The sequence below is a fragment of the Hylobates moloch genome, unplaced genomic scaffold (genome assembly GCF_009828535.3).
Source record: "Hylobates moloch isolate HMO894 unplaced genomic scaffold, HMol_V3 SCAFFOLD_12, whole genome shotgun sequence".
NCBI classification, from domain to species: domain Eukaryota; kingdom Metazoa; phylum Chordata; class Mammalia; order Primates; family Hylobatidae; genus Hylobates; species Hylobates moloch.
In genome coordinates, this window is record NW_026652287.1 from 98,733,756 (window position 1) to 98,755,434 (window position 21,679).

Genomic DNA, 21,679 nt, shown 5'->3' on the forward strand with positions numbered 1-21,679 from the left:
AATTCAAAATATAGGATATGTGGATTTCAATATCATTTTGAAGCTAAGTGTAATAACTTTTAAGTGATAATAGTTTAAAACTCTGGAAACATGCAGCTATGGGTTCTAAAGCAAAAGCTTTACCCAAATCTATCAAATCATCCTCTAATCTCCCCCATTAAACTTCTCCCTCCTTCTCCCGCTCCCTGGATAAAGCAACAACAACACGGCAAACAGGTATTGTACACTTAAGTCACAGGTAACACTGTTAACAAAACAACAGAAGTTTGCATGCAACTCCGTGGAATGATACAAAAGGAGGATCTGGATGGCTTCCAAAGATCCTTTGATCCAGTGTCTGCTGATGTGACAACTCAAACCAAGCATCAGATCTTCATGTGAACCCTATTACAGTTCAGCAGAGGTAGACCTTGGCCAAGCTCAACAGGCAGTTTTCAAAAAAGTCTGAACATGGCATGAGCTGGTGGTGCCATGAGTTGCAGGGCCAGGGCTGGGGGTGGGAATGAGTTGGGGGAAGCTAGGGTTATGAAAACATTTCACGTGTTAGTACATTAAGCATGCAAATCATATGCAAATTCATTCTCTAATTGTTCAATTAACTCACACACTTTTATAATTAAACTTCAATGTGAGTTCCATACATTTAAAGCCAGAGCCACAGCCAAATGCTGATCCAAATATTTACATCATCCACATAAGTTGTAGCAGCCATTGTGGGAATAACAAGCCCCAGCACATACATTCCAATCTCGGTCTGGAAATCACTGAAATCCCTTATTTGATAACCACTTGAAGAAATTAGTGGAACATCCACTTAAATCTGTTTAGACAGTGCCATCATCTGCTCTCCCATGACTCCACTTTGTCCAAAATCACAAACCACTTGCTTTGAATTCAGAGTGATCTGATGGGATCTTCCCTAGGTGCTTAGGTGGGAGATAATTACAAGGAAAAGAAATATAATCCTTATTTCATTTTCTTTGTGGCCTTCAAATACTGCTTCAGTCTAAATATTGTTAAATTCCCTACGGGGACTGAATCTACCTTTCTGGAAAGAAACACTGAATTTTATCATATTTAGTGCTATTTCCAGAAATTCATTTTGAAACAGAGGGAAAAGTGTTCTTATGATTGAATTTATTAGAAAATAAATTTCTTTTCTGCCTGGAAATTCATCAACTTCTCTCCCCGCCCCTGCCTATTTTTTTTTTTTAAACTTAGATCTAAAAGTATTTAGAGGACTCAATTTGTAGATGTTAATTCTTCTTTTTGGAATTAATTTAATGGGAATGGATGGACTCCAACAACTGGACTTAACATTACACTGTTGTAAAGGACAGGTATGACCTTGGCCCTTGGCTGGGATTCAGCTTTACCTGCTTGACTGCCAGTAAGAACAAAAGAGTTCAGAGAACAAGGGTGCCTTAGGTCTCAACCCTCCTGGAGGCTGAATTACAGCAGGAATGAGCTATGGAGGAATTAGGTAGAGTAGTTACTATACGGAATAGAAGAAGAGGTCAAAAAAGAAAGATTTTTGCTTCATACATAAAATCATTTTGAACTTTGAAGCCTAGGGTTAGGTCTTGTTGACTAGTACATTCATGTCTACATAATACTTGCATCTCCTTAGGCAAATATTTTTAAATTTAGTAATTTTCCACTTAAAAATGCTTATTAAATATTAAATAACAGACCTAAGAAGTCTTTTGCCTCAATAATGGTTTATAATCAAAGCTTATTTTTAATGAAAAGTAGACCTAAACACAGCTAACAATGCAATATTTAATTAGAATAACAAAATGAAGTAGGAAAAGTTTAGGGTAGAATTCTGTCATATTTTAAATTATTATTGACACAGTGGTCTTTGAAAGGATTCCTTAAGTAATTATAAATGAGAAATCAAAATGATTCAAGGTACTCCTAATAAATGTCTTCAGGCTATCTCTTTGGCACTTAAAATACTTATAGAAAATCTTTCCTTTAGGTTCATGTATTTGAATGATCTTAATATTCCAAGAATTTTGTCATGGCTTAAAACTTCATTTATTTGGTATTTATTATTTTTTATATGTATGCTTAAGGCCTTTTTTTTATAAGCACACTAAAGAACATCAATTAAACAGAGGAAAATGTACATCATTAGCTCTCTCCTTCAAACTCAAATAAAAACTAAACCTCTAACATAAAGGAAAAATAATTTGAGATTAAAATTTTAAATGGAGAATTGATTCTGTTTAACATGTGTCTGCAACTGCCAACTATAAATTCGTAGTCTGGGTGAGTCTGAAGGACTATAATTGGGCCACATCTAATATAATGAAATTAAATTAAACATTCTCTTATACCAACAACTGAAAAGTACAAAAGCATCAATGGAATTTAGTTAAAAAACAAAAAGCTTCACAAAAGTCTATAGAGAGATTTTTACTGGATGGCAGATTCCAAATTGCAGCTTTTAAACTTTGCATTATTTCAACAGGTGGTAAATAGCTGCAAATTTTTAGTTCACATGCACTGGACACCTACAGCAAATTCTAAAACAAATTGTATCAGGTAGCTGTCTCTCTCCAAAAGGGAAACTGAATATTACATATCCTACATGCTCTGAGAATACAAAGGAAAAACCCTTCTCTATGTTATTTTCTGTCTTTATTATTATTTATTTTTCCGAGATAGAGTCTCCTTCTGTCACTCAGGCTGGAGTGTGATGGCACAATCTCGGCTCACTGCAACCTCCGCTTCCTAGGGTCCAGTGATCCTCCTCCCTCAGTCTCCCAAGTGGCTGGGATTACAAGCATGTGTGACCACACCTGGCTAACTTTTGTATATTTAGTAGAAACAGGGTTTCGCCATGTTGGCCAGGCTGGTCTCGAACTCCTGGCCTCAAGCGATCCACCCGCCTCGGCCTCCCAAAGTGCTGGGATTATAGGCATGAGCCACTGTACCAGGCCTTTATGTTATTTTCTTCTTAAGGAAAAAGTTTCCTAAGGATGTCAGTAGATAATTAAAAGCCATGCTTACAAGTTAGTTTTCTAACACTAATAGAAAAGTATGGCATTTTCCAAGCCTTGTATCATTCTTTAAAATTTTTAAAAATTAGCATTTAATTGATTTTTTAAAACAGAACCTTTAAAATCTTTTCTATGAGGACTGCTCCCACCTACTTGCTTGTAAATTTAGATCTGGATATTAACAAACATTATTCTTAATTTCTTCAGAACACTTGATGAAAAGCTAAAATGATTTTAAAGGACAATTATTGTTTTAAGGTTTTACTTTCAATAATTACGACAAATTTCAGAGATGGGCTACCCAAACATGCATAAGATATATGTGATTACATTTACTTTCTGTAATCTCTAAGGCTTTGAAGAATGCTATACACAGCTCTATGCTTATAAATATGCATACATATATTTGAATGTGAATGTAAGGAAAAGGCTTCCTATAAACATTCACACATACGAAAACAGAATGTTATAGTTGTTCTTTCAAAAAATCTTCAAGAATGAAGAATTCTAGTTTGACCAAATGCAGTTGGTTATACTGAATTTGTTCCTTTAGATGAAAAAGAGCAGAGATGGCCACTTATGAACACATAAAAGCTCTGGTTAACATTTATGAGTTCAAGAGGAACTGCTGGGTCACGTGAACACCAGTACCAGGCAATGTATAGACACCACGGTCCTCAAGAGCCAGAAGTCCCATGCACAGGAGTACATATGTGCCTGATGCAGCATCCCAAAAGGCACTTCACAAAAATGCCCGTGGCATCCCTTCACATGCCGCCCCAAGAATTCTGCTCAGTGATTCTCAACCAAGTGTCTCAACCTCTCAGACAGCAGGCTATCCAATGGGAGAAATTCAAAAGGGTGTGAAAATAGAATAGTATTTTAAAATACAGAAAATAAAACCTCAAACATTTAAATGTTTATTTTCCAAATAGAAATAAACTTTTTCTAGAGTACGCAAAGGTGAAATATGAACATCTGAAAATTATGCAGCTCAGAGTAATATGGGTCACAATTTCATACAATTTGCAAAGATCAATTCAGTACTGTCAAATGGGAAAAGGCTGAGAACCACTTTGTAGCTGTAACCGTGCCTCTCCCAGCTCACCTCCCCCGACATTTGCATAAAATGTATACAGAATAACATGCAAATCATACTCAGAAATTTCTCACAAGTGAAGCACATGAATCTTTGGGAATCATTAGACACAAAGGGTTGAAGAGCCCATGAATATGGGGAAGTACAAAATGGGGAGGAATAATGTTGATATATACATGTGTGTATATATATATCAATTTACCCTTTTCTTTTTCCTGTAAAAGCAAGTTAACACAGATGCCTGGAATGAAAGCCAAAACTCACATGGGACATATTTTAACCATACACTTTAAAACCAAGCATGTTTCTTGTTTTAGGACAATGTTTGCACATCAACTAATCACAAGGCACAATAAATGAAGTATAATAGACAAAGAGTCTTGGAGTCACCAGACATTACAAATTTTCTGCATTGCCAGGACACAGTACCTATAGCTGTTGACAACACTGTGCAACACAGTACATAGCGCAAGTTCAGGAGAAGAACCATTTGTAACCTTACATTATGAACCTGATGGATCGCTGAGAAAGGAAATCCTGCGTTCTGATTCGTCCATATTTCACAGACAGACGACTGCTGATATAAACAGAAAACTATCTTATCTTGTCAATATTTAAAACATGGCAGCTACCAAGGTAGCATCCAGGAAGGAAAGGAGGAAAATAATAAAATGCAAAGAATCACATTAAAAAAAACTCAAAAAATGTTTTAGGGTGCTCAAGGTTTAATAATTGACTTCCAAGTCATTCTTTTTGCTTTAAAACATTTTGAGTTGGCTAAAAAAATCATTTATGCATTTATGCAAGGAAAATTACCAATAAATTCATGCCTTGGAAAAAAGCAAACTGCATTTTATATTTGCCGGAAAACCAGAAATACCTTCCCCCTTCACGTCACTACTTTCAGAGGATAAATATTTTCATCAACTTCAATAAACACAGGAAAAAACCTTTAACACAGGTCCGATATTTTTATTTTCTTATCTTCAATGACCAAGAGCAAACAGTGCAATAAAATGACTTTTCTTGATTTAGTCATTGCTCTATTTGATAAACCTAGAAGATATTTATGCCTCCAGAGTTCTTACGGGCAAAACTCTGTAGTTAACAAACGAAGACGTGTCAGCTTGCTACCCAGCACTGGGAGGAGTGAATGAAGTGGCAGGAAGGAGGCTGGGGCAAGGAAGAACTGAAGTCAGGGAAATTCAGTTCTGTTCTTCAAGCAGAAACTCTTGGGAACAGCATTTGTGAGTCTAATGATTCAGCTCCATAATTCTGGCTCTCCCCCACACCATTAATAAGATGAAGTTATCATTGATGTTTGCTCAGAACCAAACACCAAACTAATCAGCATCCCTTTCCAGGAGTTACAGCAGAAACCTTCAAATAGACCGACTGCGCTCTTGGCTTGACCCATCCCAAGTTCTGTTCCCGAATTTCATCATTCTAAAAGACACTGTGAAATTAAATCACAGAAAATGGCAGAGAATGTAAACTTATTCAGCAAGCTCTGTGAGCATCTTTAGCATTCACAAGCAGTCCGTACAAAGATTACTGCAGGAAGAAGGCAAGCACATAACCACAATACGGTTAAGAGACCCGGCAAAGAACTGTATCATCAGCAAACAAATGATAGAAAAGAAAGCTCATCCCTAGCTAAAAGTTTCCTCACCCCAGAAACGCTCACCAGCAATTGAACACCTCTCTCTCTAGTTACAACTGCATCTCCACACACCCCTACACCTTTGCTTCCCATGTCTTCTGTTAACCAGAAGCCTGCTGGGGACAGACCGTCAGGAAGATAGCCTTCTGTTAAGGAAGTCAGATCCCCAGGGTCTGACCAAAGGCACTTCCAAACACCTTTCACTTAAACCAGCTCTGCTATCCTCAGTTCCCTCTCTAAACTTCACGCTATTTTATACATCCATAGGGGGTTCTTCCTCTTCTTACCTTTCTAGCCAGTTCAGTCTTGGACCCATCCACTCTGTTGGCCTTGTCTCCAATCGCTGTCATCTGATTTGAATGTACTAACTCCATGCCTTAGCTGGATTACCATCTTAAGTGGCATCCTCACCCAGTCCTGAGCTAATTCTTTACACAAACCACATCTTCTACAACTTTCACACACTTCTAGTGTTAATCTAGTGCTAGAAGTGCTTCTAGCACTTCTAGTGCTAAATAATCCAGAGACCACCTGTCATCTGATAGATGAAGACACAGACATTTTGAGAGGTGAAGTGGCTTGCTCAGGTCACACAGGTGAGTGGCACAATGTGTCAGCCGGCTGGGATGGCTAAGAAGGACCGTGAGCCTGGTACTGATGTCACCAGAAGGCAGAGGGCCGCTACAGCTATATACAGCTTGGTTCTACTGACCCTGAAATGAATAGAAACTAAAAATAAAATCCTAAGCCCCCTCACCGACTGAACGGACCCCCTTGTGGCCAAGGCGACCCCAGAAAAACCTTAAAATTGAGTTTCTGACCATGATGGGATGGGAGGTGAAACAAGCCTCATTATACCTCCTCTCTTTCATGGTTTAGACACAACAACTGATCAGAATTAATGTTAAAATAGAGATCATAAGAGTGACAGAACAGTCTCTTTGTGGCAATAAGATACAAAATTATTAACAGGACCCGAGGCCATGCCAGGCGAAGGTTAAGTCACACACCCCTACACCTAAAGAATAAACTATGTTCCAACTGCCACAAGGTTTTTCTTTTTCTCTAACAGCTAAACAGGTACTTGCCTCAAGAGAAGCAATATTTAAACAATTTGCAGCTCCACCAAATGCTGATTGACCCTTAGCCCCTGCTCCACCAGCCATAACTACAGCTGGACAAGAGATTGATTCAGTAACTTTATCCAAATAAGATCACTGACCATGGACTAGTTCTGGTTGGTCTACAGACACTGCACCCTTGTGTGCCTTTATGTCCTCAAAAGCCCTTCTGACATATAGGGCTAACTGTAATATATCTACATGTTAAGTCTCCAACGCAAAGTGAACATAGGCCACATGTTACATACATGTTTGTTCAATACACATGTCAGGACCACCTTCATGAATATTCATAGCTCTTGTAACACACTGAATATACATGTTTAGCTAACCTGTTCAGCATAAATCTTCTACCCTAAGCCTTTTTCCTTTGAAGTACCTGTCTCTGGGGTCTTGGCTGGAGGTGCTTCCCAGCCTGCGGGATGGCCACCTTGCAGGCTGTATGTAACCCTTTAGAAGAAATAAAGTCTCCTCTCCTTTACTAAATTCACACACACATATATATATATAAGTTAACACAAGTATATCTAAATGCAATCAGTTCATGGAGCAGTCTTAACTGCCCTGGGTCCAAACACCAAAAAGTTGTTTTAGGCTGTTTTGGTTACTCCCAAAGGGGCCATGCCCAGTCTGCCTGCCTGATGGGCACAAGGCCATTTAACCTTCTAGGCAGACTGCATCACTTCCTGGTCACTTTGAGTCATGAAGACTCCATTTTGTATGAAATCCAAACTCATATCTGATTCAAACTTTTCCTTCCCTCCTTGTGTGCCAGTCTTGGGGCTTAAAAAGCCTGGGGTGGGTAAGAGAAGCTCGGTCTGCGCTTTGACTTCTCCTAGGAGAGGTGAGGGCAGGTGTCATGGTCTACCTTGGATGTTCCCTGCCCCAAGCTCTACCTACTTCATGTGTTTAGTTGGGGAGGAAGAAACAGGAAAAGGACGAGGTCCCTTTCTTGTCTGGCTGTTCCTCTGGCAGCCGCCACTGCTTTTCAGCTAACGTTAACATGGTCTCCCATGTGCTCTGTGTAGCAGCTGCTCCAACCTAGGTTCTCCTGTGTCCGCATGTGATTTCTTTGGAGAGCTCTTCTAGGATAGGGGACAGGTCCTCCCACTGCACAGTTTCTGGTGGCAGAAATCTGGCTCTAGCTTGACTTCTTCCAACTCCCACTCAGCCCTCCTAGGACACACGCATGCCCCCTGAGGGGGACCCAGGGGGACAAACATAACCCCAGACTCCTTCTGCACATCCATGTGGCCCACATGACATGGACACACATCCTCGTCACACAGAACAGTAGAAGGGTGGGCTGCTCTGTGAACACTCCCCTTCTCTGCCAGGGCATCTCTCCCCAAGACTCTGTGTCAGCTCGGTAGGTACTATGTGACCTGCCTACCAGAAGTCCAATTATGGATACCAAGGCCAGTTTTCCCTCCTGGCAGGCATCCCCAAGCCAGATGTACATTCCTCCTGAACCCCTTCTCACTAGGATTGGAGAGCACAGGAATGCACTCTGTCTCCTCTCTCATGGGAAAGGAAGAAAAGCCTTAGTTCTTTCCACAGGACTCAAGACAATTCTCTGTCCTTCTCCAGCACTAACCAATGTTCTGCCTATGTGGACAGACAGCTGACCGGGGCAGGGCAGGATTCACACTGCCTCCCTGTAAAGCCCGAACTAGGTGTCTGGCTCCATGATTGACAGCTTTCTCTTTAGGGCGTGCAGTGCTTAGTACCTACAGGAAAATCCCCACTTAGCATCCTGGGAATAGACCTTCCAATAGTGAACAGATCTTTCACTACTCACAGAAATTTACCAGAGTTAAGAAGGAAAAAGAGGATCCCATGCCATACTTATTTCATTAAAAAAATCATATAAAAATCTTCTCAATGAAGAATAAAGAACCTACCCCTAGTCATATACACTAAGAGTTCATATATGGCTTGTTACATTTTTTAGATGTTATAACAAATATTTTCTATTTATAAGCTATGTTTTAAATTTAGAGAAAGTAAAACCTCTATAATTTCTAATACTGTCATGAACAACCTAACGATGTTTCAGTCAACGACAGACTGCATATGCTACAGGGGTCTCAAAAGACTACAATAGCGTATTTTTAGTGTACTTTTTGTGGGGGTTGGAAGAAGTAAAGCTAGAGCCAGGTTTAGGTATGTTTAGACACACAAATGCCATTGTGTTACAATCACCTACAGTATTCAGTACAGTTAACATGCTGTACAGGTTAGGAGGAGCAATAGCCTAGATCATGTATAGCCCAGCTGTGTAGTAGGTAACACCATCTCACGTTGGGTAAACACACACTATGATGTTTGCACGACGAAATCACCTAACGATGCATTTCTCAGAATGTATCCCCAAAATTAGGTTATGCATAACTGTCATTGTGTCAGTGCAAATGGTAAAAAGTCAGAATTTAAAAGAATTTAAACTAAAAGCAGTTAATTGTGTTTGAGTTGTGAAAATTATTATTTTATTTTTTTTGACACAGAGTCTTTGCTCTGTTGCCCAGGCTAGAGTGCAGTGGCGCGATCTCAGCTCGCTGCAACCTCCGCTTCCTGGGTTCCAGTGATTCTTGTGCCTCAGCCACTCGAGTAGCTGGGACTACAGGCATGTGCCACCATATCCGGCTAATTTCTGTATTTTTAGTAGATATGGGGTTTCACCATGTTGCCCAGGCTAGTCTTGAACTCCTGGCCTCAAGTGATCCACCCACCTTAGCCTCCCAAAGTGCTGGGATGGAAATTATTTTTTAAAAAAATCTGATGTATTCCAGATACCACAGTAGTTTTGTTAGCAGTAAATAATTTGTCAGGCTCACAGAGCAAGCAACTTAAGGCACACCTGTTGTAACTGGTGCATTCATAATATGAAATGGCTCTTCTCCTAGACATAGGGTTATTATACTGAGTGCTGGAATTAATTTTTTAAATGCAAGAGTTTCCAGAGTAGAAATTAATTATGTTTATGAAAATAACATTTCAGGATACCACATGTATTGAAGTACTGAGTTTTGAAAAGTTTTGAGAAAGAAATATAATACCAGTCATAAAATTTCATCTGGGGCCCAAATTCCTAGAAAAGCAGTAGGTTGTTTTTTTTTTTTGAGATGGAGTCTCGTTCTGTCACCCAGGCTGGAGTGCAGTGGTGCAGCCATGGCTCACTGCAGACTGGACCTTCCAGGCTTAAGTGATTCTCTCACCTCAGCCTCCCAAGGAGCTGGGACTACAGGGATGCACCACTTCACCCAGTTAATTTTTTTTTTTTCTAAACGTATAGAGAGAAGGTCTTGCTATGTTGCCCAGGCTGGTCTTGAACTGCTGGGCTCAAGTGATCTGCCTGCCTCGGCCTCCTGAAGTGCTAGGATTACAGTTGTGAGCCACTATGCCCAGTCTTACATTTAAGTTGTTTTTTTTTTCTTTTTCTTTTTTGGTGGCATTGGAGACAGAGTGTTGCTCTGTCACCCAGGCTGGAGTACAGTGGCACAATCTTGGCTTACTGCAACCACCGCCTCCTGGGTTCAAGTGATTCTCTTCTGGGTTCAAGTGCCTCAACTTCCTGTGTAGCTGGGATCACAGGTGTGAACCACCTCACCCAGTTAATTTTTGTTATTTTTAATAGAGACGGGTTTCACCATGTTGGCCAGGCTGGTCTCAAACTCCTGGCCTCAAGTGATCCAACCACCTTGGCCTCCTAAAGTGCTGGGATCACAGGCGTGAGCCACCGCACCTGGCCAAATTAAACTCTATTTTGTTTTTTTTTTTGGTTTTTGTTTGTTTGTTTTTGACACAGATTCTTGCTCTGTCGCCCAGGCTGGAGTGCAGTGGCATAGTCTTGGCTCACTGCAACCTCCACCTCCCGGGTTCAAGTGATTCTCCTGCCTCAACCTCTTGAGTAGCTGGCATTACAGGTGCCTGCCACCATGTCTGGCTGATTTTTGTATTTTTAGTAGAGACAGGGTTTCACCATGTTGGACAGGCTGGTCTTGAACTCCTGACCTCAGGTGATCCACCTGCCTCGGCCTCCCAAAGTGCTGGGATTACAGGCATGAGCCACCGAGCCTGGCCGTAATTAAGCTTTACGATGTCTTCATCTGTAAAGAAGAAGAATAGTACTTGACCTACTTATTTCACCAAGTTGTTGTGCAGCTCATGTTTAGCTTCACGAGAGAGGAAACTTTTTCACAGCTAAATGTTTAGGGCTTGGAACACAGAAGGAACACATTTTTGCCGAATGAATGGAATCATATAACACATTCAAAAGGCCTTGGTAAATGGCAAAGCATTATGCAAACATTAGTCACTACCGTTATTCGTTATCATTTTTAACTGGTCTACTCTATTGGTGCCACTTGTGCCTTTCATAAGCTATGTCACTGCCAACACGCTTCCGGTTAATTGTACCAGAAACTGCAGGCTTCCTATTGGAAGAGTCCTCATATTTCCTGATAAAGGCAGAAAAGGGCTGCCAACTTGCTGAAGAGAGAAGGAACATTTGTCATTAGCACACCTAGGTGTCAAAAGGCTGCTTGTAGAGCTTAGAAACAGTTCCATGAAAGAATGTTAATCATCCCTTTGCAATTTCATTTGCCTATTTTCTCTCAATCCCTATCACATATATTGCAAAGGCCCATTTAGTTTTTCTGAACCTGAATTACTATGAAACCCAAACAAATAGGGGTAAGTAAAGATAGACTTACAACTGAGATATTACCAATAATTTAATGTTTACTTCTTTGATGGTGAAGTCAACACATATTTGAAGGCGTATAATTTTATCTTCAGTTCAGACCTCTCTCTTAGCTCTGGAAATGTTTTCTTAAAATGCAATGCATGCCTTGCTCTCGTTACCATCTTATACTTTGGGTTACCATGACTTCAGCTCAGAAAATACAACACAACTGCATTCAAATCTAATCACAAAATAAAAAGAATATAACCAATTTCCGAAGTTTTCCTCCTAAAGGTGGACTTCCTTTTTTGCTCAATTGCTAGCAATCCAGTAGTTTACAATAAATTATCGCTCCTTCACTGTGGTTTGTCCTCTTTCCTGGAGCATTCTCAAAAATTGCTAGAACATCTTCCATCAAAAGCAAACAAACTCCTCCCCTTGCCCCAACATCACCCTCGGTTCACTGCTCAATTACTCGAATCTTCTTTAAGCAAAACTCCCTGAGAAATGTCTAGATGGTCTCCACTTTCTCTTTTCCTGTTCTCATCTGAGCCCACTCTACTGAAACTGAAACAATTTTCTATTTTCCTTGACCTATGTCACACACTTGATCACTCCTCCATTCCTTAGCCTCTTTGGCTGCTTCCTGTTATCTGAGCATCCCTGGAGTGTTAGTCCTCAATCTTCCCTTCCTTCTTGGCTATACTAGGTGGTCACTTCCAGTTGTGACTCCCAAATTCGTATTTCCAGCCCAGACTTCTTCCCTAAATTCAAGACTTGGACACTCAGCTGCCTGCTTGATGCTTCTCCTTTCGCATTTATTAAGTCAGCTCAACCTTAAATTAAATGCCAGAGACCAAGCTCCTGACGACCTCACCTCCCTGTAAGCTTCCTTATTTCGGCAAATGGCAGCCATTTTTTCCCAGTTCCTCAGGTTCATAATGCTGGAGCTCTCCTTTCTCTTATATCTCGCATTCAATCCAGCAGCAAAGCCTATTGAATCTACTTCTAAAATCTCACCTTCCTGTCACTACTTGCTCCAAGCTACTCTCTTTTCTCGTTTGATTTATTCCATTGGCTGCTTACCGGTCTCACTGCTGTTATCCTTGCCCCCTTAGTATCTCTTCTCAGTACTAGAGCCAAAATGACCCATCTAAAATGAAAGCCAGGTCATTCCACTCAGCTCCATTCAACACAGAAGATAATTCAAAGTCCTAACAATGACCTGCAACGTTCTCCATTCTCTGGTACCCACGCTGCTCTACCTCCCCACCCTCCTCTCCTACCCATCTTCATCTTGCTGTCTGGGTTCTTGACAGCAAAGCATATTCTTGCCTCATAGCCTCTGCATTTGCTTCTCTTTCTGCCTGACATGTTCTCCCTCTGGCTACTATAGGCTTAGCTAGCTCCCTCACCCTCTTCAAATTCTATCCTAATGTCACTTTTTCATAGAAGCCTTCCCCAGGCACCCCAGCATATTACATCCAAATTAAGTCTGTGCTTTCCACTCTGTAAAAGAATTATTCTTTCAAGCAGAAATTATTTATTTATTTATTTGTTTGTTTTTGAGACAGGGTCTCACTGTCACCCAGGATGGAGTGCAATGGCACAATCTTGGCTCACTGCAACCTCCACCTCCTAGGTTCAAACGATTCTTGTGCCTCAGCCTCCCAAGTAGCTGGGATTGCAGGGGTGCACCACCACACCTGGCTAATTTTTGTACTTTTAGTAGAGATGGGGTTTCGCCATGTTGGCCAGGTGTTAGACTCCTGGCCTTATGGGATCCCCTCGCCTCGGCTTCCCAAAGTACTGGGATTACAGGTGTGAGCCACCACACCTGGCCTCAAGCAGAAATTTAAAATGTAAAAAATGTTTGGCACATAAGAACCTATCTCCCTGTCACCCTGACATTCATGCAAAAGTAGTTTCTGGTCATCTGTTGTGTGCAAGGCCTGGGTCACAAAGTGAGTAGGGATCAGTCTTGCTTTTAATCAACGTTTACGGAATGAAAATTGCTTTTTCCATGGACAGAACCAGTAGTAAACTGGGACTGACAGGCTGATGGTGGGTCTCAGAACAGAGCAAGTAGATGACAGCTCCATCAACTCGATAACCCCTATTAAGTTCTGGAAACCTTCTGAGAGTCTGCTGATATTATATAGCTAATCCAATAAAGAAACTTTTATGAATAGAGCCCTCCAGTCAGATTCTACCACAGATGAAATTTTCTGCCGTGTTCTAGCCCTGAAAAAAAAGAAAAAATGACTTTTTCTCTGTTTCTCCCTTATGTTTGTCATAATACTTTGAACACTTAAGGGTATTCAGAAATTGACCAGAAGGAAACTAACAAGAAATATGAAAGTTTCAGAGTGAAAGCTAAAGGAATAATGAAGTGCATTCCTTCTTCTGGATGATAGTGCTTCTAAAAGAAAATGAAAACAAACTTGAAGAGCAAACAAAACAGCTTCAAAGGCAGAAGAAAAAAGGGCATCCCAACAAAGGAAGCCTTAGCCAATAGCCAGCAAACTCAGTGGCTCCTTGAGCAGAGACTGGGATGAAATGAGACCTGTCAAAGGATGGAGTCAAACAAATTCAGTGCAGTCAAGGGGTAATGCACCAAACACCTTGTATGCATATTTTCTTTCAGCAGTGACAGCCCCACAGTTGCTTCTTCTGTGGGCATTAACTGAACCCTGCCTGCAAAATCAGAAAATTAGAGCCTTTTGTTTCTTGTGAGTTACCCAGAGGCCGCAGGCCAGCATCTGATTACCTCTTCCTTCCCACCACTGGAGACAGAGGAACACTCCTCCTTCTCACCTCTTGAGTGAGTTTTGAGATACATACTCAGTCCTGTAACAACTGCATGGGATTTAGATTCTTCTCTGCAACTACACTGTCAGCTTCTCAAGTTCCCTGTCTGTGTCTATTTATTTCTAGTTCTAAAGTGTGAAAGTTATGCATGCACCCACTGACCCTTTTTATAAAAGGTCTCAGCTGAACTATTTCATTTGCAGGAAATGCTAGAGTCAAGAAAATGCTGCTTCCTGCCATTTCTCCATCTTTCTGAAGGGCAATCCTTCTAAAACTTCATGATCGTGACCTTCCCCTATGCCTATGGGGAAGATTTTTGGACAGATCAGTTATCACCTGCTGGGAAGGAAACGCCAGGCCAACAATTGTTTCTCTAACAACATCTGCATGTGTGACCCGTGATTGCTGGAGTCAGCATTAATCAACCTACCCAGAGTGGGAGGAAGTAAACAACACAATTGGTTCCATCTAAGTCCACTGGCATGATATAAATTCTAACACTGCTTCCCAAGGTTTTCCTTCCATTCCCTTTCCAAACTCCCTTCCCTTTCCCATTCCTCTCCAGTCCCCTCCCTCCCTCCCTTCCTTCCTTCCTTCCTCTCTTCTTCTCTTCCTCCCTCCCTCTTTCCCTCTTTCCCTTCCTTCCTTAACTCTAATTCTGGGACTGATATCACATAAAAGAAGTCCTCAGCTACTAAAGTAAGAGAGTAGGAGAGAACTATAGGCTTATGATATTCCTGTTATTCATTTGTAGAGATAATATATAACCTGTATTCCCTAATATGACAGTTGTAGCCCTAAATGGCATTACACAATTGTTTATGAAATCTCTTTACAAGAAAAAAATAGAGCAGAGAAAAAAATGAGCATTGCCTGTACAATCCAGCTCTCATTGTGCAGCTCCCCAGGTTCCAGGGATGTTGCAGGGAATTTAAGTCAACTGGGATCATGCTGTTTATAGCAATATGGGCTGTTTTACTTGTTCTACCTCAAAGTCTGGATGCTATCAAACGTTTCTCAGGACCACTAAAAAGCAGAAAATTAATAACTAATTCAGAAAGGCAGTGACCAGCTTTTTATCATAACATGAATGGCTGAAAAAAACCTAGATTTTGCAAAGTAATGTTGTTCTTTGTAACATCTCTTTACAATATACATTATATGCCTTTCTTGCAAACTGAGGTTGTCATTTCCTTTCCTTAAATTCATTTATTAACTGGAGCCCGAATGTTTGTTTCCTGCTTCTGATAGAAAAGATGTATTGGGCAGAGTCATTTATTCAATGATGTTTATTGAGACCCCACCATTTCTTCATTTTATCCTTGTGAAAAATATAAAAAAACAAGGTGCAGGTGAACAATCCTCTTGAACGATGCCAAGCTAAGAGGTCTCTGGTAGAAAGCTCAATTTTTTTTTCCAGTTCTACTTTATTCAACACTTCACTCAATACACTGATGGATGACTTCAAAGATTTGTTGTTTTGAGGTAAGCTTCTTAAAATGAGCATATTACATAGTTGAAAAGCATCACTGATATACAGAGTGGCAACTAAGTCTTAGAAAGGTCTTGATAGACTAGGATCATTGGATGAGTAACTTTATAAAAACTGCTTTATCTGGAAAAGGATAATGTAAATCCAGCGCTGTTGAGAAAGGAGGCATAGCTATTGATAAAGGCTGGGAAATTTTCATGAAGAAAAGCCCAGTAAGAAGGAATGATATGTTAATGCTGATCTGCCCAGAGCTGGGGAACCAGGATGCTGTACGGCCCACATCCCCCTTATCACATGGGATTGGCGAGGAGCTGGAGACATCTAATATAGTGAAGGGAAGATATCAAATTGTCTTCAGTCTTAAAAAACTCTTCCCAGCAAAAGGGAGCAGATGTATTCTTTGTTGTTTCAGAAGATATCATGAACTATGTAGGAGTTACAGGGAGGCTTATTTCAATTCAATATAAGGCAAAAGTTATATCAACTAGACCTTTTCCAATCATGGGGCTGCCTCACAAAGAGCAGGCCAGCTTTCCAGTGACAAGTTTAGGCAGAAACTTGTGGCTGTCTGTAAGGATGTATTAGAATGGGTGCCTGCATCAATTAAGAGATGGGACTACATACATTTTCTGGTCCCTTCTCATCTTAAAATTCTCTGCTTTTCTTTAACAGTACAGTTTGTCGTCTGTATTCTTGGTTCTGCATTCTTCTGACTGCACAGAAGAATCTTCTAGCTATTAATGCATATAGACAAAAGCAAGTTATCACAAATTTTGTGATCCTGCATTCAAACCTCATTAAAATAGAGGCCCATACAGAAAGGAGGTCATATCATTTCACAGTGCTTCACATGAAGCAATTATTTACTATCTCTGATTTGTAAAGAATGAAAAATTGGATGTCAGGAGCAAAGGATTTTCTTCAAATACATTGTTTATCCATGCTACTTTAGAGGTTTAATTCTCTACTGAAGTTGCATTTACATAAGGTATTAGATATTCTTAATAGGATTTTTCAAGGAACTCAAAACATTGCATTGGAGCATTTGGGGCTTTGGAATTTCTAGAATGTGCCATGTCTGCTAGTTCCCAGTTTGCAGAGACAATATGGGGTGTTCATCAACACTGTGGTTCACGCAACGGCTGTGAAGCTAGGCTGCTTGCATTGGAATCCTGGTTCTGTACCTTGCAATTTTTGTGGCCGTGGGCAAGCCACATAAATGCTCCATGCCTCAATCTCCTCCTTATAAAGTTGTACTAATCAGTGCTGGCTCTGATGATGATGATGAATCACCAGGTCTAAGCTAGACAGATGATATTCTATTGTTCTAGGCAGTATATTTCCCTAAAAAACTGGAGACCATCTCAATTTGTGTCCAATCTGATATGTCGTAGAGCCCTGTGGTTTTATGATGCCTATAGCCTTACATAAAGTAATTTGGTCAACAGTATTTACAGTGTTTATTTTAGACGAATTAAAAAATGACTACGGAAGAGTGAGGCATTGCCCCCACATAGCCAACATACACTTTACCAAAAAAGAAGCACACATTTAAAAATGAAGTATAATGAAATATTTTGAAATACACTAACTCATAAACATCCTTTAATTTTTAAAAGTATTTAAGTATGGATATCATCCATAATTCTTTTTCCAAAGAGCACCAGTGTTAACTAGGTTGTAACACGAATAGGAGCTTCTTGGACAGTGTTTGCATTAATAAAAACTATGATTTCCAAGTCAGTGAAGAGGTATTAGTTTGGGCTTACAAGTGGAAAACAGAAGCAGTTTTGTAAGATGTAGCTAAATATGAGATTTACTTTAAAATGCATTTACTCCCAGACGCAGTTGAGAAAGCATAATGTAGAAGAAAACTAGAAGTTATCTCAAATTAATAACAATAATTTCTAAAACAACCCAAACGTATAGTTTCATAGGTTGTAAAATACTTCGAAAAAATACCATTTTATTTGTGCCTCACAACAATGACGTGAGGTGGGCATTAACCTCACTCTAGGAAGAGAAAACTAAGGCTCTGCGTAGCTAAGAAGCTTGTCCAAGGTTACAGAGGTAATAGAGATCAGAGATGGGATTTTCCACCATGATCTCATTTCTTCAAATCTGGCATTCTAACAAAGCTCATCAAATTAAGTATGAAAAAATGAAATCAATACTCATCTGATATAGCAGTTTTCCATCAGACAATCTCAGAATTCCAAAGTCAGAGTGGATTTATTCAGGTGCCCATTATTGCTATTTCTGCCTGCTTAGAAACCAGCCCCTCTTCTAGTAGCAGTGGCCTGGCTGTTCATGGGAGGAGGTGCCTCCTTACTCCTCAGTCCGCATGGTTCAGATGGAGCTAAAACCACCCCTGGTGTGGGACCTCTGTCTTGCTAATCAATCTATCTTTCTCTCTCTCTCTCTCTCTCTCTCTCTCTCACACACACACACACACACACACACACACACACACCCCTTTGTAATTAGCTCAGGGAAGGACACTTGATCCAAACCAGGCTCACTTGAACTGATGGAACGTGATACTGAGACTTTTTCTTTTTTGAGACAGAGTCTTGCTCTGTTCTCTGTTTCCAGGCTGGAGTGCAGTGGTGCGATCTTGCTCACTGTGAACTCTACCTCCTGGGTTCAAGCAGTTCTCATGCCTCAGCCTCCCAAGGAGCTGGGATTACAGACACCTGCCACCATGCCCAGATAATCTTTGCATTTTTAGCAGAGATGGGGTTTTGCCATGTTGCCTAGCCTGGTCTTGAACTCCTGGCCTCAAGTGATCCACCGGCCTCAGCCTCCCAAATTGCTGAGATTACAGGCATGAGCAACGATGCCTGGCCTGGGACTTTTTTTTTTTTTTTTTTTTTTTTGACACTCGGAAAGATAGGTTCTCTTTCTTGTAACTTCAAGTTAAACAGCAATTTGGCTTGAAACTCTCCACACGTAGAGGGAGGCTCTTTGGGAAAAGAGCCAACACAGAGGACAGCAGAGCCAAGAGATGGAGAGCCAGAGAGCAATGCAGCAAAACAGCACCTGGATCCAGGACTCCTGTCCTTTTCTGCTTAAGCCATCTTGAGTTGGATTTTTTGTTACATACGTGCATCTGGAAAAGTCCTTGCTGATAAATTACTTCAGGCCTATACACACAGAATTAACCGAGACAGGGCCACACAAACAGCCCTATTTCTACTAGATGTTAAAAAACCTTCTTTTTATTTTTTTACCACTGGAAAAAGAAAGGGAAGAAGGAGAAGGAGAAGAAGAATCAGAGAATTCTCCTACCCTGGAAAATTTAGCAAGGGCAGATTATAACAGCCAAAACTGACCTATGGACCCAAGAACTCAACTGCATGTAATAAGAAACATTCTGAAAATTTAACAAGTGTAAAAATAACCTGCTGGGCCTCTTTGTGAACAAGCTGCTCAATGTCAACAAGCCCAAGGCACTACTAAATATCAAAACGTCAATTCCACTGAAATAGGGTTTTTATACGTTGTCAGATTTTTTGTTTAGTTCTTTTGAAAATAGAATATTTTCTGTTGATATCTTCTTTTTCTTTTTTTAAATCCATGGTCTGGTTTTAACTGCAAGCAGTACCCTTGGTTAAGCACCAGCACCTGGAGACAAGGTGGAGACGTTAGAGCTTCTCTAGCAAAATGCCTGGAGGTGTTTAGGGCTGACTGGGGTCTATCAGAATCAACTCTGGCTAATTTGCCCTCTTGATGACCTTGACAGGGAAGAAAATAATCTAGACCTGTAAGATGAGTGTCAAAGCCTGAAAAAGAATCCATCTGAGTGATTCTCCCACTTCTTCCAATTATTTGTTTTAAGACTGTAGTACAGTATTCGCAAGACACTAATCATATTGACATTAGTGTTGCCCAAAAGACACTAATCATACTGGAATTTCTAATCCCAAAGTTGTCTCAGATAGAGCAGTGTGTATTTGCTAAAAGAAAATTAACTGGCCATATTAATAAAAAAAGGTGTACAATACATCAAGTTTAAATTCCAAGTACAGAAGCACTATTTTCCACTTTTGTGTTGGTCATAGCTGGCTAGTGGCCTAGAGTTCTTGGCTTGAAATAGGGCACAGATATCATCAATATTCCAGATGATCTCTGAAGCTGGGGTGTCAGTTTGTCAACTTGACGAGCTGTCAAATTGGAAGCTCCTGATGGAAGAGCTTACTGAGTGCACTCTTGACCTTCTTTTTTGGTTATGTATGATCTGTCTGTGCTTAAGTATTAAGAGTTGCTCTTTAGACCTTCATGGAAGGAAATGTTGAAATCATGGACAAGCTGAGCCTTTCTGAGTAGTGGCTATGTGATGAAAATCTAAATTAAATACTAGGCATTAACTTACTCACATTAAACAAAAAAATCTGATGTGACACAGTAATAGGAAAACTTGTTTAGTTTGGGGAAAAAAACCCTCTCTTTTCTTTTCTTTGAGACAGAGTCCCCTTCTGTTGCTCAGGCTGGAGTGCAGTGGCACCAACTCAGCTCACTGCAACCTCTGCCTCCAGGGTTCAAGCAATTCTCCTGTTTCAGCTCTGTCTCAGCTGGGACTACAGGCATCCGCCATCACGCCCGGCTAACTTTTGAATTTTTAGTAGAGACGGGGTTTCGCCATGTTGGCCAGGCTGGTCTCAAACTCCTGGCTTCAAGTGCTCTGCCCGCTTTGGCCTCCCAAAGTGCTGGGATTACAGGCGTGAGCCACCGTGCCTGGCCAAAAAAGCCACTTTCCAAAATGCTGTTCCTTTCAACTTAGTTGTGCTATTTTCTGAAAACTGATTCCGTAAATTCCAGTAATGCCAGAGCAGTGGGTAGAATTTCTAGAAACAACAGGCCTATTATCTCAGGAAAAGTATATAAAAGGAGAAGTTACTATCCTACTTCTTTCCCAGACATGGCAAAGTGTTTGCCTCATGGCTTTCTGGGATATCCACGCTCTTTAAGCTAACAGTTCTGTGCACAATATATTTCAATAAAGTTCCAAATTTCATTTAAAGAAAAAAAAGCCCTCTCACTTGATATTTTATCTAACAATGTTACAATCATAACGTGTTATTACCATATGATATTTTCTGTTACAATTTTGTAACCTGAATTGGTAGAGAAAGATGGCATCCATCCTCTGCTTTCCCTGGCGTTGACATCATTCTACCCAGATCCCTCTGCGTCGTGATATATGCTCCTTGGCAGATGATGTGTTTACACAATTAAAATAATAAAAGAAAAATGCAAATTCCATTCTCAATCTACATGCTAAATATGGGTAACACTGGAACAAAAGATGGTCTTTATAGAATGCTACAAGCACCGGAGCACTTGTCCTTCAACTCTCTTTGTCATTAATTGGCCTACAATGAGCAGGGACCTTTGAATTAGAGACTGACAGGTGATGTGTCTGAACCGATAGTCCTATCTGTCTATATAGTGCTTTACAGTTTAGAATATGCTTTCGTATAAATTATCTGATACATACAGGCCTGAGAAGCAGACATTATCCACATTTTAAAGACAAAAAAAATTGAAATTCAGAGTCACCACGTAACTCAGTCCAGGTCACACAGCCAGAAAGAAACCAAATCAGAATTCCAACTGAAGAAGCCACTAAGAAAACAGCATCGACTATTTGGAGAAACACCACAAGCAAGAACTTGTTTGTAGACAGAGTTAACCCCACACCTACCTACAAAGCTTTTCACAAACATGGGAGACAGGCAGCGTTCTGACACACTGTACAGGGTCTCTGCTGAAGGATCAACAAATAACCAGTG

At 40.4% G+C, this 21,679-nt stretch overlaps 1 protein-coding gene across 13 annotated transcripts in view; it reads right to left on the reverse strand.

Annotated features, from left to right (window-relative positions):
• Window positions 1–21,679, reverse strand: part of ANKS1B (ankyrin repeat and sterile alpha motif domain containing 1B) — a 1,246,961-nt gene that overhangs the window by 67,851 nt on the left and 1,157,431 nt on the right. For 4 of the 13 annotated variants that reach the window (XM_032170973.2, XM_032170969.2, XM_058424863.1 and 1 more), the window contains one exon: window positions 4,613–4,687. The exons of 6 other annotated variants lie outside the window; for them this stretch is intronic. In XM_032170973.2, coding sequence (XP_032026864.1) covers window positions 4,613–4,687 — 75 coding nt within the window. The remainder of the gene's footprint in view (window positions 1–4,612; window positions 4,688–21,679) is intronic. 3 more of the 13 variants (XM_032170983.2, XM_032170972.2, XM_058424862.1) reach the window with 1 other exon arrangement.